The following is a 19141-nucleotide window of genomic DNA, read 5'->3' as shown; positions in this document are numbered from 1 at the left end:
TAGTTTTAAGCAGTGTATTAGTAGTTAGTTAGTGTGCTACACTCGAAGAAAAGTCTGTAAAAATAGGGCACAATCCACTGTGTTAATATAAAGGAATTTTCCTTATTGATTTTTCACAGGGTTTTTTTTACCTGCATTTTAAATGACACATTGTATTTTGTGTTTTCGAGTTACAGGGTTACAATGGATAATAGATAACGGATAATATCCTGGAAAATTACTATATAATACCTTTTCCATTTTTTCTAGATATTTTTCTTACAGTGTACTAACTGATCAACAATCACAGGTACAAGCTACTAACAAGGTGTATCATAAATTAGAAAATTTAACAATTGCAAATAGCAACTTAATTCATGTTATGCGTGTACTGCTATAGGCAGCTTTAATTTCCTATTTCTGTGTAATTTAGATGGAAAATGCACACCTTTTTATTGTTTGAGTCACTTATCAAAAGTTGCTAAAAGTTGGCAAATAAATATAAAAAATTGTTAAACTTGTTGCTAGGTGCTTTGGAAGAAAAGGTTGCTAGGGTAGTCTGAAAAGTTGCTAAATTTAGCAACAAAATTGTTAAGTTGGCAATATTGAATCTGTTTGAACGGCCCAAAAGGACACAGCATAGCACTGGCTCAGCCAATGGCGTGATTTAGCTGGTTGCTGAGAAATGGCAGATGGGGGAGTGTTCAAATGTTTCTTTCTACTGTGTTTACCACAGAAATTACACACTTCACATTTAATAAAACCATCCATTAAAAGGATTCCATTTGTGATTTCTTGAATACTAAAAAACATGACTGGTTTGAATAAGAAGGATTCCTCTTCAGGTTGACATTATGGCATATTAGGAAAACAACAGTTCAGCCCTGTTTGGTTCAGGTTGTCGTTGGTCATCTAAGTTTTTTTTCCAGGTCTGGTTTGAATCCCCCGTGACCCAACATTGGACAAGCGGCTTGGAAATTGGATTAATTTCCAATGCTGCATCCAGGGAGATTTTTACCCCACAAAAGGGATACTGTCAATCTGTGTCCATGTCCACTCGATGCTGACTACAATGTAATATCTTATCCACTGTCTCTTCAGCTCTAGAGAGACAAACACAATACGTATTAGCTTAGACTAGAAAACCTTGTGTGAAGTGACATTTTAAGAAATATATAATGATTCATTTGATTGTACTAGTTGAAGGAATGTTCCAGGTTCAGCATGTTACAGTCTATTTAACGCAGTTATAAAACAAACAAAAATTGTGTGAACAGGAAAGCACTTAGTTTGTTTTTAAAGGTAATTTTTTAAAAGGCTGCAGATATTTGATCAATAATATAGTAAAACAGTAATATTGTGAAATATTATTACAGTAAAGGTTTTATTTTAATATATTTCATTCAAAATGTAATTTATTCCTGTAATGCATGGCAAAGCTGAATTTTCAGCAGCATAACTTCAGTCTTCGGTGTCACGTGATCCTTCAGAAATCATTCTAATATGCTGATTGATTATCATCAATGTTGAACACTGTTGTGCTGTTTAATATATTGTGTAAACCATGAGTAATTTTTTCAGGATTTGTTGATGAAGAGAAAGTAAAAAAATAAATAAAAAAAACAGCATTCGTTTGAAATGGAAATCTTTTCTAACATAGTAAACTATTTTGCAACAAAATCAAAGTCTTTGCTGTCACTTTTGATCACTTCATTTGTAAATGAATAATTGCCGGATCCAAAACAGCAAGTAAAAGGCGCTGTGACTAACACTGATAATACAACAATACAGTTTTCCTGGAACATTCAATGACGTCACTAAACAGTGATGCCACAACTACAAGAGTATCGTTCACAAGTTTCTGCATGGACATAACTACAGCCTAGGGCACAGGTTTTCAAACCCATGGATCAAAAATAGGTCGCCAGGATGATTTAAGGAAAATGTGGCCTATATAATAATAATAATAATAATAATAATAATAATAATTTTCTAGGCACTCAAAGCACTTTACATAGTAAGGGGGTATCTCCTCATCCACCACCAGTGTGCAGCATCCACCTAGATGATGCAACGGCAGATATATTGCGCCAGAATGCCCACCACACACCAGCTTACTGGTGGAGAGGAGACAGTGATGAAGCCAATCAGTAGATATGGGGATTGTTAGGAGGCCATGATGGTCAGAGGCCAATAGGCAAATTTGGCCAGGATGCCGGGGTTACACCCCTTTATATGTAAGTTACATTAAAAATAACTAAATTTGTTTTCATAAAACTAAATTACAATTAAAGCCTATATATAAAAAGGTATAAATATGCAAAATATATCTGGCTAAAATAATTAACAGATATGAGGCGTGGTGCTCCACTAACAAGTTCACGGAAAGGAAACCGAGAACCAAGATGACAGATCGAGCATCCTGTTTGTTTACTTTATATTACAAAAGCACAAGTGTTCTGTTTTTATTGTGAGCGTGCAAAAATAAAACACTTTGCAGTTTTGAATTATGTCTTACTCTGATCTGTATGAAAAAAATTTAGTATTTTTTCCGCCAGTGCCTCACACACACCACATATTCTAGAAAATCAAACTTGGCATTTTTTTCTTATCGAAAGAAAATACAGTCAACCAAACGTATAAAAGGTTACACTGGTCAATTGAAATAGTCCGTAGGTTAACCAGTCCACTCTGCTGTTGTGCCAAGCACATTTTTGCTCATATGAAGAGGATGATTTTTTATATCTATATGGGCCTACGATTATAAATGTATTATATTATATATACAACAGTTTAACATTCAAATACACTGCGAATATGGAAACATATGGATTTATGCCAAATGAGAGGTACGTGAGCCCAATGCCTGTACTTTCAGTTTGCTTTGTTTTTGGTTTATTTAGCTATATATTTTTTCAATCTTGTTCTGTTCTGAATACTGTTTAAATCATTTGTTTTGGAGTGAGGGGAACTAACGTATAGCTATGTTTATTCATTAAAATATTTCAATTTATTTGTTATTAATTTTGGGTATTTTTGGTATTTCTGGTATTATTACACTCTCTCCAAATGTACAAACGTTCAACATTCAAAAACAAATACCGGAACGCAAAAATCCAAAATCTAACATTTCCCAGCTCAAATTAAGCACTCTTTTGAACGGCAACCAGTTACATAAACTTAATTATCATTTGGTTATTTTTTGATAAACTTGTGGGTGTATTTTTCACAAAATATGATTTCTGTATTACCAAAAATGGCACAATTCAACACGAGTGTGCATGTATGGATACACTCACTGTGGACTGTGCCAGGTCTCCTGGTTGCTCTCTTTCAGCGCAGGCTGCTGTCTGGATGTGTGGAGGATCTCTGTGGTCTGTTGTGTGTCCGACTGAAGAGAGGCTTCTGTGTGAGCTGCCAGCATCCGGCTGCTCTGGGATGTGTTGGCATCCAGCATCTCTAGCAGAAGATCATATAGCAGCACCACGTTTTTTCTCTTCATGGTTGACAGATGCTCGATGCCTTTGTTGCTATGGACGACAGAAGAAGGAACAGTGAGCCAGTGAAAATTGAAACATAAAATGGTGTGAAAGTCTATAATACAGCCCCTGTCAGATCATAAACACAGTCTGCTGTGGTACCTGAGGTGTCTAATATGTGAGAGCAGCATTAGCAAATGGGCGAGCCGGGTGGACTGCTGCTGTGAGGACAAGCCTGTTCTGGAGATGGTCCAAACTAAAGCGTCAGTCACAGAGTCCAGCAGCCTCAGAACCTTCCCACGGCTCTCTACATCTTCAGGAGTCTGTGGCAAGCTTGAACAGTTATCTGTTAATAAGCACACAAGAGAAGTGAATCACAACATCTGAAAACGGTTAATTTTGTGATAATATGACTGAACAAAGCTTGCCATCTAGCCACAACCTTTTCATAGAGTCAGCAATCAGACTGCAGTTTTAACCCTGTAAAGCCTGACATACGAAATACTAGCCTGAAAAATATATTCTTTTAATTGAACAGTCAGACAAATATATATATACACAAACATCTGCTTATGTGGATTATGTTTTGTATATTTGATACGCAGGCTTGTATGGCTCATATAGTGTGATATACTGTAGTGAGAATATGGAGCTCATATTTGAGGCGGAAAAACTTATTTTGACCTCCAATTTATTTAGAGGCTCAAACTGAGCAAAAATACATAATTTGTTGTAGATGTTGTTATTTATATAACGAAAAAATAAAAGGAAATTCTGATGTCTTGTAATGTGAATGTAATGTAATGTGCACCGCTCCTGTTTAGCCTGTATATGGAATGACAACCAGTCATTGCAAGACCACGCGCAAGTGCACGAACAGAGAAGCCCCCCCCCATATCAGAAGGTATGTTTTCATCAAGTTTTTATCAGGTTGATTATTCAATCACGTATAAAAGCTATTCATGTATAAAAGATTATGCAGTAGGCCTTTTAGGGTTAAAACACAAGAGGGCGGCACTGGCAGGAGACCACTGACCAGTCATGTAAATATAGTTTGCATGTTGTAATTATTAGCATGCCCTACAGTTAAGTAGAGGGGGGAAAAAAACAAGATACAAACTGCATCTGCAATTCTTTCATAATAACGTACACACACACAATCAGAGTAGTGTCATACTGGAGTTGAGAAGGATCATGGCTTTGAGGCAGGCATATTCCTCTCTCTGAAGCTTCAGTTCTCTGAATCTGGAGGTGGTGGCCAGCAGCATGTCAAAGATCTCCATGATTCCTTCAACACAGTTCCCTTCCTCCCTGAAAGAATTAGAGAGAAAGAAAGAAAAGGTATGAAACAGATAAAAGGGAAAAGATCAATCACTTAAGCCATAAATGTCTTGTGACTAATCACTCTGGAGCCACAAGAAAATGACATCACCACCACAAGAGCATGCGCAATCCCAAACTATCCTCAACTATTCAGTAAAGAAGACGAGAAGAAATTAATGTCCATTTTACAATTTTAGGAGCCTGGCACCTAAAAATATCTATTTTAATATAATGATAAAATGAAATTATATTCAAATTATTAGTTATACTTTTCTTGCAAAATAATTTTGTCAGAACATACATTGTTAGGCTGTACTGATATTTTCTATATACATATACACATGTATACACATATATATATATATATATATATATATATATATATATATATATATAGTATATACACACACGTGTATGTATTAAGTATTCTAAAATTATATTTACATATATTAAAAGTTTTAAAATGATAAAAAGTAAAAAGAAGAAAAGAGATATATATATATATACACAGGTATATAGAAGCCTTTTTTATTTTATTGTATCATATACTGTACATTCATTTATACTGCTATACTAACTGTACTGAAAAAAAGAGTATCCAAAAAAAACATTTTTTAAATAATTAATTAATAGAAAAACTAGGTAAAGATAATACTAGGTAACATACACAGCTTATTTTGAATGAATACACATGACCTTAAAGTGTCAGGTGAAAGACAAAGGAAGTACACGCTGTCTCACACACTTTCTCTCTCTCACACACACACACACACACACACAGTCCTGTGTGAGAACTGAGTAGTGCAAACTAAGCTTGTGTTATGAGACGGGAACGCCAAGGTTTGTTAAGACCCTAGAGATAATCACCAAGGAAGAGGAATATTTAATTCCACACAAATTAATAAACAGGTATACACACACACACCAGCCATACATACACAAAAGAGAACAAAAACAGATATGTTTTCTTAATGAACTTCAAAACATTTGTTTACACATCTCACACTGCGTGTACTGGACACACACAACAGAAGATTATCTGAAGGTCAATGAATGAATCCGTTAAACATCACTGTTTTTCAAATGTTACCATCAAGCAAGATATAAGCCAATCTCTCCCACTGATGGAAGACGCCTTTAGATTTCAAACAATTCTAAGCTAAAGAATTCTACATATTGACAGCACAAATGCATTTTTGGGATATCTAGTAAAAGTTGTTTTATTATTTTATATTTTGTCTCCTGAACAGAAAAAAAAAACAAAAAACACTGATCTGATTTTAACAAATTCCATCCAAACCACACTACAAATCCAATTCAATTTCTGATAAAGCCGAGTCCAAACTGTTACATTTCAGCTTGTTTTTCATTATTCAGAGTTTTGATATCATAGATCCTATGCCACTGCATAGAGAGACAATATGGGAGGAGTTATATCAGATTTTTGTCCATCAAAAGGGGGTTGTGCGCAACAGACGTCTGTATTCTGTAAAGCAGGTCTCGTCACTTTTGGTTCAGGTGTCTTTATAAGTGCTCTGTTAAATATGGAGCTGTTTTACTCAAGATGTGTATAGCCAATGTCCATCACATATGCAGATTGATATTTAGAAGTTTTCTATTTTTATTCTTTTCCCGAATATTCGGATATTAAAATTTTATAAAACTCCAACAATAACGACTACTAGTTAGGTTAGCTGATTACCTAAAAAGTCCATGGGCATCTTCATGAGTTCATAGTAATTGCTCCAAAAAACGGATCCATTTTATATATATAGATCAATGCATGCATATATATATATATATATATATATATGCAACCAAAGCCAGCAGACAGTCAGTAAGTATGGAAAAATTAATAATAATGGATAAAAATACAAATAAAAAAATTAGTAGATGTGCTCTGCAGTTCCACCTTCTTTGATGTGGAAATCTTCTCCAGTTAATTTCTTCTGTTCATGTCAACGAGGTTAGACGCAATTAAAAGCACAAACAGACTGGAGAGCTGCTTTGCAGTATTTAAGTTGTATTTCTAACTGAAAGCAACACCGACACTGTTGTATCATGTTAAAAAAAGCTGCTTGCTTTAAAGCAGGGGTTCTGATCTCTGGTCCTCGAGGTCCACTTTCCTGCAGAGTTTCCAACCCTAATCAAGCACACATGAATGAGTTTCATCAAGGTTAGGGCTACAATCTGCAGGAAAGTGGACCTCAAAGGCCCCAACGCAAAGAACGAAAAAGAACTTTGCTGTGAGCATATCAGGGCCATGAAGGTGTGTCTACAATACATTCTGATCAAATTCAGTATGTTCCTCTTCAGTGTGTCATCTGTGCTGTGGAAGAAGACATTTTCTAGTGTCAGTGGGAGATTTTACCTGTTGAGTTTGAGGTCAGGTGTGAAGATGAGTTTCCCGGGATGATCCACAGATCTCCACATCAGTCCCAACATCAATATATCCAGCCAGCAGCATTCCAACAGACGCACCTGATCTGACAAAGTCAGCTCCACAAAACCTGCGAGAGAAGTAACAAACACACAAATGTCTTCCGGAACACACTCTTACACAGCAGCTTGCCCTTCAATTGCAAGAAGTGCGCGCACATACACTCACACAAAATTATTTTTAATGCTTTTTGTCATTTCTGCATGACATGACAGCATGACAGCCCCTGCTAACCATTCACTTTCACTGAATGGATAAGCAACATTCTGCTAAATTATTATTTTTTATTCCACAGGAGACCGAAAATCATTCCGGGTTGGAACAACAATGAGGGTGATTGAATCCCATTAACCTTTTAGAAATTACAAGAAATCAATTTGCCAGAAAATTGACAACTTTATAAAATCACTTTAAACTAAAAGAAAAAAATTAAAAAGCATACGCAAATGTAATATATGTACATTAAATTTCCATGTATGAAACATATATGAAGTAAAAACATATGAAACCTAACAGAAACTTTTAAACAATTTCATATATTAAAATATCTAACCCATACAAATATGTATGTTTATAAATGTGTACCACATTTATTGTATAATATAAAAGATAGGCATGTATTACAGTTTTTTTCCTTTTTTGTATATATGTTGTTTTAATAAAGTTGCATATATAAATAAAGAAATTGTTGTCATACATGATATGGTTGCAACAAATGTAACCATATTAAAAAATCTTCATATAGATATTATTAAATTATGTACATGCATATTTTATTATATGATTTTATATATGTTATGAATTTATATCTTCATCTAACCAGAGAATGTATGTACAGGTATTTGAAAATTATATAGGTAACATATATAGCAATATCACTCTCGATAAAGGATAATACAATTCATATATTACGTTTCTATATGGGAAAAGTTACGCATTGCTTAAAAAGTGCAATGTGTGACAAATTATGAATTAGAGTATTTCAGGTATTTATACAAGCACACACCTGGTATCTTCTTCGCCCAGCTGATCATGAGCACCAGTTCCTTGTCAGCGAGGTTGGTTAGTGACATCATCATGCTGGCCTCAGTGTACGGCTTCTTTATTGGCTCTCTCAGGTAAATCTGAGGAGGCTCCGCCTCCAGAATACAATTGACCATCTGCTCTGGGGAGAGGCTCCGGCCACACCCTTCAGCTCTGTCCCCCGAAGGGAAGAATGGATGAGTGGGACTGAGGGGAAATTCTAAATGAGGCTGGGAACGACCTCTGACCCCTAATGCCCCACCTGAGCTGTCTCTGATCTGGGGGTTGCGATTATGACGAGCACCTCGGTAACTGCAGCGTTCCCGCCTCACACCTGTTCACACACACAGTGCACACTCAGCACAGCACACACTGTCCAATATGATAACACCTTAGTTTAGGGACCAGTTCTCACTATTGACTAGTTGCTTATTAGCTCGCATGTTGGCTGTTTATTAGTAATTATATAGCACGTACAGTTATTAATACCTTATCCTGTATTACCATATTGTAGATCCTTTAAATCGACCCCATACCTAAACTTAATAACTACCTTACTAACTATTACTAAGCAGCAAATTAGGAGTTTATTAATGCAAAAGTTGTAGTTAATAGTGATGCATAGTGAGAATTGGTCCCCAAAGTAACAAGTGACCAAAATATATAAAGTTTGACATATCTTATCCACCAGTAAATAATAAGTGGCTACACAGAAAAAAGAGGCGGCTGCCTACCACACTTCATCATGCCCACTTCATAGCACTTGCGGAGTCGACAGGCCTGGCAGCTCTTGCGTCGGCTCTTGTCAATGGTGCACTGGTTGGTGGCTGGACAAATATAGTCATTGTGCCCTAAAGATGATTGGGAGAAAAAAAATTAATTAAACTCATATCCTTGGGTGCCTTGGTTAAATTCAGCTTTTTAAATGTCATCTCATTGTATTGTCTAAGATATTATTAGGGCTGTTAATTGATTCAAATATTTTAGCACTACGCTGTCAAAAAATATTTTTGGAAGACCATTAGACAATGTTTTAGAAGAAAATACTATTTCAGTCTTTCTACTTCAAAATGGCATTTAATTCAGTTTTGCTTGCTACTTCTTTGTAATTTTTTTATGAAATTTACCAGCAATTTCTGAGTGAAAATTGTTTCTACATTATTTTAGTGTACAATCTCATTTTCGTATGGGATTAACTTCCAGAAACATGCACTTATATTAATAATCAATGTTTATAATATAATATAATTAAATATACACTCTAACGTTCAAAAGCTTGAAATAAATTAAGACTATTATTTAGCAAGGATGCATGCATAATGTTATAAAAATGTATAAATTCATCAAAGGTGATGTGTAATGTTACAAAAGACGTATATATATTTCAAATAAATGCTGCTCTTTTGAACTTTCTTTTACTCAAAGAATCATGAAAAAAATGTATCACGGTTTCCAGAAATCTATTAAAAAGCACAACTGTTGCTGTAAAATTGGGGTGAAACAGGGGTGTTGCGATTTCTGAAGAATCATGTGACACTGAAGACTAGACTGACAATTCTGCTTTTCTATTACAGGAATAAATTACATTTGAAAATATATTTCAATATAAAAAATTATACACCCAAAATAATATATCCAACACTGTTTTAGCATCAAATTAAAAAGCTAAAAGTAATACTAAAAGTTAAAAGTAATAATAAAAACATGAAACTTTTAATCACACACATTGACTTTGACAATCCTATTTATCATATTATTTTGTTATATTGATGTTTTGATTATGTTATCTGATGTTTGCAAAATCTAAATGACAAAATATTCCTCAATAATAAATTTTTTTCAGTGAAGTAATCCTTGGAGATATTAGTAGGAACATCACAAACTGACCAAGGAATACATTTTTTGCATGGAATTAATGCAATCTATGAAAAAAATGTGTCCTTTAAAGAATAAAATACTGTGTGGTTTTTACTGAGATTTAGTATTTGTAAAAACTGATATGTTTTACATATCTGGCTTTTTGAGTAGAGTCTATTGACTGAAAGGTCGAAAAACAAACTTGTTGGGGGAATACAGAGAACTGACCCTGACATACTCAAAGAAATCCACACACAGAAGAAGAAGAATGTTTGAGGATTCATGAAAAAGTCTGCTTAGAAGAACTCAAAACGGCAAAACCCTCCACTGATTAACATGGCATTTCAGAAGATAGAACATCTGAAGAGCATGTATTTGTTATGTTAAATGGTTACTTTGACCAATGTTACCTTGAATGCTCCGTTTGAAGAAAGCCTTGCACCCCTCACATGACCAGACACCATAATGATACCCAGAGGCGTAGTCATGACACACCGCACAGAAGTGTGCGTCTCCTTTACCCAAAACGCCTGGTGAAGGATTCAAGCCACCATCACCATCCAGTTGCTGCCCTAACAGCTTTGCATGAGTAAGGACAGAACTATAAAAGATGAAGGTACAGATGAAGTAAAAAAAGTGCAAGAAGAATTTTTTTTTTTACATTTTCTAAAGAAAACGTGAGGGGTTCTTGCCGCATGAAACTAGTTTTTATTAATATTTTGAACTCGATTTTATTTTTATATATTCTATTATCATTTTAAATAGTTTTTGTGGTTTGTATCATTTTTATCAGTTTTATTATTCATATGAATTTTTTATTCATGAATTTTAGTAGATCAAGTTTTTAGAAAGAAAAAGATTAGAAAAGTTGCTTTGCCGACTAGCTGACATAAACTAATATTCTATATTTTTTTCTTTCAGGTCATCGCCCAGATGCAAACACAGCTAAGAAAATCCTGGAAATGATTATAACTGTTTAATTTGATAAGTGTATGATCAAATTCATTTTTATTTGCTTTTTAAACCCTTTGTGATAATATCCTATATAAATATGCATTTGCTTGTTAGCTTAATTTGTTAGCTAGATTTTACAAAAGTGACAGGTGAATTAACACAAGTTAATTAATATTTTACATTATAGCCTTTACTGCATTTTTAAGTAAATTTTTATGTTTTATATAATGGTCTATTTATTTTGCTAAGCTATGCACAATTATAGGCAAATTTTCTTTAATTAGAATTAATTATTAGAATCCTATCAGAACAGACCTGAACAGACCCTTTTTTTGACCCTTTCACTTGTTTTATTGTCTGTCCTGTAAAAAGTCAGATTAGAAAAGTTATATCATGTATCTGCTCATAAAGTTGCATGATTCAGTATACTGTAGCAAGCACCTCAAGATAAAACGAAAAGCAAATTAAAACATTTTATGTGGTCACAGGGCTTTTATTGTCTCTATGGCAACTGAACTATGCATTTGAAAGCTGCTACTGGGAGATTAAAGGCATAAATCAATTATTAAGACACTGCATGTGATCTGCTGTTTTCTCACCTGCCCTGGTGTGTCTTGGCGTCCTCCCAGGTGGTGTTTGTGTGTGTTTCGCTGTAGGCCAGTGGGGGCGGGCAGTGCAGAGACAGCGCAGGGTGTGTGGTGTGGGGTGGCCAGAAGATTGTCGGACTGAGCGGGACAAGGCTTTCGGACACGGGTGGATAAGTGTACCCCAGCACTGTGGAGGACACAGGGCTGTAGAGCGTTAAGGCTCCATGGCTGATCTCTCCCCAGTGCGGTGGTGAATAATCCTGACAGGCTTCCACATAAGGAGATGGAATGCAGATGGTCTGGCTGTCCATGCCGAGCGGGGACGTGTACAGATGGGGTAACGTGTTAGGCGAGTCCCCTCGATTGGCCTTGCCGGAGTCCAGGGCAGGGGAGACTGACGCAGAGGCCAGACATGGGGAGAAGCTCATTCTGGAGAACTCAAACGAGGTCCTGGCTTGACAGACTACTGCATTGTAGGTCAACTGTGTCAGAGGAAGTGCTTGCTGAAGGACATAAAAAAAAAGGAAGTCAGATCCTGAGGGATATCAGAGGAACACTTACACCCCCTGCATGTTAAGCACACAGTACCATTCAAAGGTTTATGGTCAGAATGTTTTTTTTTTTCTTATTTATTTTTCTTACTTTATTCTTTATAATTGTTTTCAGGATTCTTTGATAAATAGAACATTTAAAAGAATAGCATTTATTTAAAATTGTGAAAATGTAATGCCCTTAGTCTTATTTTTGATTGGATTAATGCATCCTTGTTGAATAAAAAAAAAGTAGTAATGTCTTTAAAAAAAAAAAAGGACCCAAAAAACTGACCCATACAGACCCCAAACTTTTGAACAGATCATATGACACTGAAGACTGGAGTAATAGCTGCTGAAAAATCAGCTTTGCCATCACAGGAATAATTAAATATTAAAATATATTTTAACTACCAACCCCAAAGCTTTGAGCTGTAATGTACATACTGCACAAACTTTTAATATTTCCTGCAAGTGTCGTATAAGTGCTGCCTGCATTTCCTTTAATGTTTTTTAAACCTGTTTGTGATTTTCATGGTTTTTCCAGAAACAACGCTTGGCAGACTACATAAAGACAGCCTTCTCAAAAAGATCAGTATGCCTGTTTTTTCTAGTTGTATTAGCAGATGCACTTCCTTTTACAACATTTCTATGAAAAAGTGACTTGAAAAATAGAAAAACGTCACAGAAGAACATGATGCATATTTTAATATAATTATTTCTAAATATGTCCAAAATACATGATGCAAAGCGAGACTGTAGAGGGAGGTAAATAGCCTCTGTAGCGGGTTACACTGCTCTCTTCTGGGAGATTCATCACACCAAACCAGACAGGATAACTGCTTTTTTGGTGGGGGAGTGTTTTGCAGATGACATATTGAAAGGTGCTACTCCAGGAAATGAGGTAGCCTGTGAATAATTTACTTGTGGTTGAGGTTATAATATTCTACTGGTAACTGTCCAAAAATGCTGTAAAGATTTCAAGCCAATTTCAAAGATTTCTTTTGGTTTGGATATCAGTAAAGATATCTATAACTATAAGAAGGATCTGTCACTATCATAATAGTGTAAAACTTTGAGAAGAGTCTCTAACTCGTAGAAGACCAGTTAATGGAGCATATAGAGGCACGTCAGGTCAGCATTTGTTTTAATTCAAATGATTACTTAGTAAGAGATGCAGAGGAGAAAGTTATTTTAAACAGTTTGTCACAAAGATCCAGAGTCCACTGTGCTTCATGTAACACTGAAACCAGAGATGAACAAATAGACTATGAGAATTCTTAAAAGAGCCAGAATAAACCGTAAGGCCGTGCGTGTGTGTGTGTGTGTGTGTGTGTGTGTGTTGGGGAGAGAGATAGCTGTTAGTATGTGACCACAACTCATTAAAATAATGCAAGTCAGCATCCAAAGATGCCAAAGTGTCACTGAATAATAAAAAAACACTCAATCATTCTTCAAAAATAACGGCCCAATGTATTGTTACTAAGTCATTTTCCATATGAATTTTTTTCACAGGTGTTTTACCAGTATTTTGAATTACGCATTTCATTGCGTAGTGGTTTAGGGTTGAAGAAAATGTCAGTTTTTTTTTTCCAAAAAAAAAAAAAAAAAAACGTAAATTATGGCTTCTTCTCCTTGTATACACCGCTACGAGCACACACAAAGACATCCATCCAAAGCCTCCCTCTCCCCGAGGTGAAAATGAAACCTTCCCTACTCCAAAACCAAAGAGAGCTGTGTGTCTTTCTGTATCCATAATCCGTCTCTATATTAGATCAGAATCACAGAACACTCTTGAATTCACTGTCCTATGACAAAACAAAAAGATTTTCTTACTCTATAAGCTTGCCTTGTTTTCTTATCCCACTGGCAGATATGTTTTCTTGATTTAGGCATAAACTCATAGAATTCTGATACATTTAAAAAAAAAAAAATATCCATTTTATTCTATATATATAAAAAAAATAAATTATATCTTAAGTATTGTTGCTTCAAGTAAATGTATCTTGATTTAAAAATGTTTAAATACTTTTACTGGAAAACAAGATAAAAAATAAGGCATAAGAAATGTTTTAATGCAGTTTATTTTAAGATTATGTTTATAATATATTTTATTCTGATTTTTTTTAAAGCCATCACCAAATATTGTAAGTGGGTCTAAAACAATGCCTGAAATCCTTTACAGGGAATAATTACAGAAACAATTTTGAGCAATTCTCAAACGTTGAAATCACTCAAAAACTATTCATTTCAGAATTTTATGAGCATTACTATCAATTATGTGTGAGAAATTATGTAAAATTATTTTTTTTTTTATATAAAAATCTACAAACACTCAAAACTACAAACGTTACTTTAATGCCCAGAGTTCCCTGTTCTCTAGGCTAAAGGGCATCTGTGGGTCTTGGGTCAGAGATCTGGCCAGCTGCCTCAGTAAACACAAAGAATAAAGGTGAGACGTCACTGTGCCAACGTTATTACTGAGACAACTCCTGAAACATTGTGTTCTGTCTGAGAGAAGAACACACGTATAAAGAATATACCCAGAAACATTATGCTGAACAGTCTCTGTAAATACAGACATGATAGAGCACACCGTGTAAATAGAACACGGTAAGCACTAGAAAACACACCGGTAGCATGCCACTGACTGCAATGAGGAGGCAAAGTCCACTGTCTGGGTTTAGGGTTTTTCAGATTGTCTTTATATTATTTGCGTGTTGACAACAAATAAAAATATAACAACTTAATCAAAATTTCATTAGTATGCTTATGAAATAATATAATTTAAAAGAACTATTTAATTTCTATTTGAATTTTAAAATAATAATAATAATAATAACAATATTTTCCAGTGATGGTCATTACTTCAGTCTTCAGCGTCACATGATCCTTCAGAAAACATCAGCTCAACTAATATTTATTATTATTATCAGAGTTAAAAACAGCTGTGCTGCTTAATCACAGTGAAAACTGTGATTCATTTATTTTAGGATTCTTTGATCAACAGAAAGTTCAAAAGAACAGCATCTATTTGAAATAGAAATTATTTGTGACATTATAAACGCCTTCACTTTTGACTAATTTAATGCATTCTTGCTGAACAAAACATGCTACGCAAATAGATATTATATTCACTAAAGAAATGCTCATTGTTGCTCCATGGATTTAAAACATTTCTATAATGTTTCCAGGCCTGGAAATCACAATTTTACTGGAACTGAGCTTTAACATCCTGCAAAAGCACTATTGTTCAAGCCACAACTCTAAAATGCTGTCTATTTTTTTATTGCAATTATTTTGCTATTCATTTTATCAAACACTTTAGGACCTCTCTGAGAATAAAATGAGTTCAAAAGGAGGCAGAAGAGACGTTGCCTCCTTCTTTACCTTTATCTGCCACTGTCTCTACTGAAAAGGGAAATTTACTTTATTTATATAACTTTATGGGGAAAATATGGTTCATACACTATTTGGCTTCATAATACATAATATTTGTTTTGTTTTATTGCTATATTGTTGATTGTTATCTTACACTGGAAAACACTCCTGTCCTGACACACACGCACACACACACACACACACGCAATGCAACAGATGGTCTAAGTACAAGAGCACAACAAATCCATTAAAATAAACAGACTGCTCCTTATATTTCACCATATAAAAATCACACATGCAACCATACCAAAAATTTTGTTTTATAATACTTATAATAAAAACTATACACATTTTTAAGTATGGTCACTGTTACTCAAGCAACTTAAAATTTGAAAATTTAAATTTCATTGGAAGACGGAGAAAGCACTTTCCTCCTGCCGCTCTTATAAAGCTCTGATTGGCTATAATCCAGACACACATACCACTGAACAAAAGGCCAAGGACAGGACAAAGAAACCCCTACACATAACACACACACACAGACTCCCTGGGAGAACTTTTCTCCATCCTAATAAGGTCTTTCTGCCAACTTGAGATTTCTTTGAACTTACACAAGAATTAAGTTTAAATTTATATCACATCGGGCACATGAAGGTCCACATCACCCCAGTATCTCAACCTTGTATCTGCACTTGTAGTGAACCTTCACACAAATAATTATGCCCACACATCTGTGTATATATGCACATTCTTCACACTTGAAACCACTCCGATCGCTGACTCTATTCATGCTTTCCTAATTGAGACTCGCTTCTTTTTCAGGGAGTGAGGGATGATAAGAAAAGCTGGCCTTCTAAAATCTGAGACTGAGAGTTCTCTGGCACAAATATTAAGAGAGAATGTTAGAGAGCATGATTTCTGAAATTACTAAATGACACAGACTTATTACAGTCTATAAAGTTTGAGCCAATGCTAAAAAGTCATTACACCTCAGGTACTTCTTTTCGTAAAAACAGTATTTTACAGGAATTATAAGTAAGCACAGCAAATGGTGAGCAAAATTTGTGCATATGTTAAATTAGTAAGAGGTAACGTAAATAACTTGGTGGATTTAAAAAAATATATAAAAAAATTACTGATAAAGCCATTTTGAAAACTCTCTCTAAAATAAAAATGTTTTGTCAAGTAACCAAAGGATGTGCTTCATGTGGTATCTACATAACCTGGGTTTATTCAAGTCAAAAACAATACATAAGACTGAATCAACCTGATTACGCCGAGTTACACTTTACGCCATGAAATCTGTGCCAAAAGCTCTTGCATGCTTTTAAAAAAAATAATAAAATAAATTTAAATATTACCCGTGAAAACACATTCATACATGGAAACATTTTGTATTTATCTGCTAAATTAACTAACTTCATGGATTTAAGCATAAGCCTTTAGAATGTTTTAAAGACTATTCAAAAATATTAATTTGTCTACTTTTGGTATATACAGTATATAGTGTATGCATACAGGTTCACAGAAAACATAGATGACAAACAACTGTTCCTCAAAAACTTTTAGCACCACCACTAAAAACATTATTTTAAATGCTACTTCTGAACAACTACAACTGAATGTTGTAGCAGTTCCTTGTTTCAGTTACATGGGGCTGAGGTTTTGGATGATGTATCTGCAGAACAGATATTTTGGAAGTTTTGCCCTTGGCCTTTGAGATACAAAACGCAAAACAGGAATACAAAACCCCAACAGATGGTCAAGTTAACACCATACTTAATGAATATTTTATGTGAAACACTCTTTTTGTTATAAATTATACCGTTCAGGTGGCAGTCTGTTATCCAGTCTCATTCACTGTCTAAACACCCCATTTCATGATTTACTTCTGTCATTGAACTCATGCCTAACTCATCACTAATGCCATTATAATCTTATCACGGTCAACATTGAGTAATAGACCGCGTTTGTGCAGAGCTAATAAACACTGTCTGCAAAAAGTCTAGAATATGACACCAGCAGACACATAATAATGACCTGAAATGTACTGTATAAATTAAATGTAACAGTAATGGCACGGCCTTTAGTTTTATTACATCTTTTTATTACTGGCTTGAAAACTAGATAAGGAATATTTTGCACTTTGAGAGGAACTCCCTTCCTAAAATATAAACCATAACATAAATATTTATTTGATTTTATTTTTTGATGTATAGAAAGCAAGATTTAAAAAAAAAACTATATGTAATTTTTTACTCAAAATAATTATAAAACATGCTTATACTTTTAATATGCGATATTTTCTAGCACCCCCTTGTGGCTCTTTTGGGGTCCCCGGGCAAAGTTATATTGTAGCATACTTGGGTTATCACTTATACATCGAATCATTAAATTCATTCATCCACTGCAACACGTTTCATAAAGTTTTTTTTTCTTTTTGATGTTTCAGCAGCCTACCGAAGCAACATCTTTGGGTATCATATGCGCACTCGTTTGCCATTTCAAGTGTTTAAAGTTTAACAACATCTTGTTTACTAAACCTTTTGTCTCACATGAACACTAATAATTAACGCTCTGATTTCCATTCCAAAAATTGCTATGGTAACCTAGTTTCCGGCAAAATACCGGAGTTACTGGCGTAAAATCAGAATACGGTAATCCTTCAAACAGCGTAAGAAGTTTTGCGTATCTTTTTCATTTTGTTCAATTTCTATTTTGAAGACAGTGGCAACTAGCACTAATTTAGCCCATTTTTAATGAAAGGAAACTATGGTTACCGTTTTAGTACGGTTTCACTGTAGTTAGAAATGGCACTTACCGACAGCAGGTGATGTGAGCTGGAGAGCAGAGATCTGTTTGATCAGCTGTGAATGCGCTGCGATCTGATTTACTGCGCGCACAAAGAGAAAGGAGTTAGCAACAGACGCAAGAGAGAAAGAGAGAGAGAGAGAGACATGCAACCTCCTGGTAGTGTCCTAATAGCGCTCTTTGCCTGATTGTACTTTGGCAAAAATCTGTCTTTGGATATAAAGATTAGAAGCGCGCGTCACTGGCAGCCGCGCCCTCCCGGAGCCACCCCTAACCGCGTGAGGCAGAGATTTACAAGTGATGACAAACAACAGGACTAGAGGGAATTAACATATCATATACCATACTTCACCATATCCATGGGGAAAGTTCACGTTAGTTTCCACCAGAATTCACTTGTAAAACCCTTGCTTAAGACTCCCCCAAACTTTGTTTTGACTTATTTGGGGGGACTTTAAACTTTAAGACGGCAATGTGATGCATTTTTTATTGACCCTTTTCTTCCTACTAAAAAATGTAAATTTAAAAAAATGATAGAGAAAGAGAGAAGACAATTAAAGGTGCACTGCAATATTTGCATGCGCTGTTGAATACAGTCCTTTTGTTCTGGCGCCTGAATGCAGCATCATGTAGCCTAAAAGTTTTCAGTTATGCTGTGGTATTTCATACATATTTAATTTCTGACAGGAATGAAAATGGGGCTGTGAGAAATAGAAGTACAGTTTAACAGGATTGTAGCCTACTGTTGTTTAACATAAAAATTGTTCAGCTGACACA

At 34.9% G+C, this 19141-nt stretch overlaps 1 protein-coding gene across 1 annotated transcript; it reads right to left on the bottom strand.

The window, feature by feature from the left end:
• Positions 1–883: 883 nt before the first annotated feature.
• LOC306882092 (estrogen receptor beta-2) lies at positions 884–18505 on the bottom strand. The gene is made up of 10 exons (XM_079436554.1): positions 18375–18505; positions 11655–12145; positions 10512–10702; positions 8979–9095; positions 8228–8578; positions 7153–7291; positions 4636–4769; positions 3621–3804; positions 3279–3509; positions 884–1082 (listed from the first exon to the last, which is right to left on the bottom strand). Exons 2-10 carry the CDS (start codon positions 12068–12070, stop codon positions 1016–1018), a joined length of 1830 nt encoding a protein of 609 aa, XP_079292680.1. The 5' UTR covers positions 12071–12145; positions 18375–18505; the 3' UTR covers positions 884–1015.
• Positions 18506–19141: the final 636 nt, after the last annotated feature.

The sequence above is a fragment of the Barbus barbus genome (assembly GCF_936440315.1).
Source record: "Barbus barbus genome assembly, chromosome: 16".
In the NCBI taxonomy this organism is placed as follows: domain Eukaryota; kingdom Metazoa; phylum Chordata; class Actinopteri; order Cypriniformes; family Cyprinidae; genus Barbus; species Barbus barbus.
The sequence above is the reverse complement of the archived record's forward strand: the minus strand, read 5'-3'. Positions and strand labels throughout refer to the sequence as shown.

Excerpts from the sequence above, each read along its gene's own strand:
- LOC306882092 (XM_079436554.1), bottom strand. The coding sequence starts at position 12,070 with ATGAGCTTCTCCCCATGTCTGGCCTCTGCGTCAGTCTCCCCTGCCCTG. Across the intron at positions 4,770-7,152 it reads CCTGACCTCAAACTCAACAG|GGAGGAAGGGAACTGTGTTG; the intron begins GTAAAATCTCCC and ends TAATTCTTTCAG. Across the intron at positions 3,510-3,620 it reads TCACATATTAGACACCTCAG|CAACAAAGGCATCGAGCATC; the intron begins GTACCACAGCAG and ends TGTCGTCCATAG.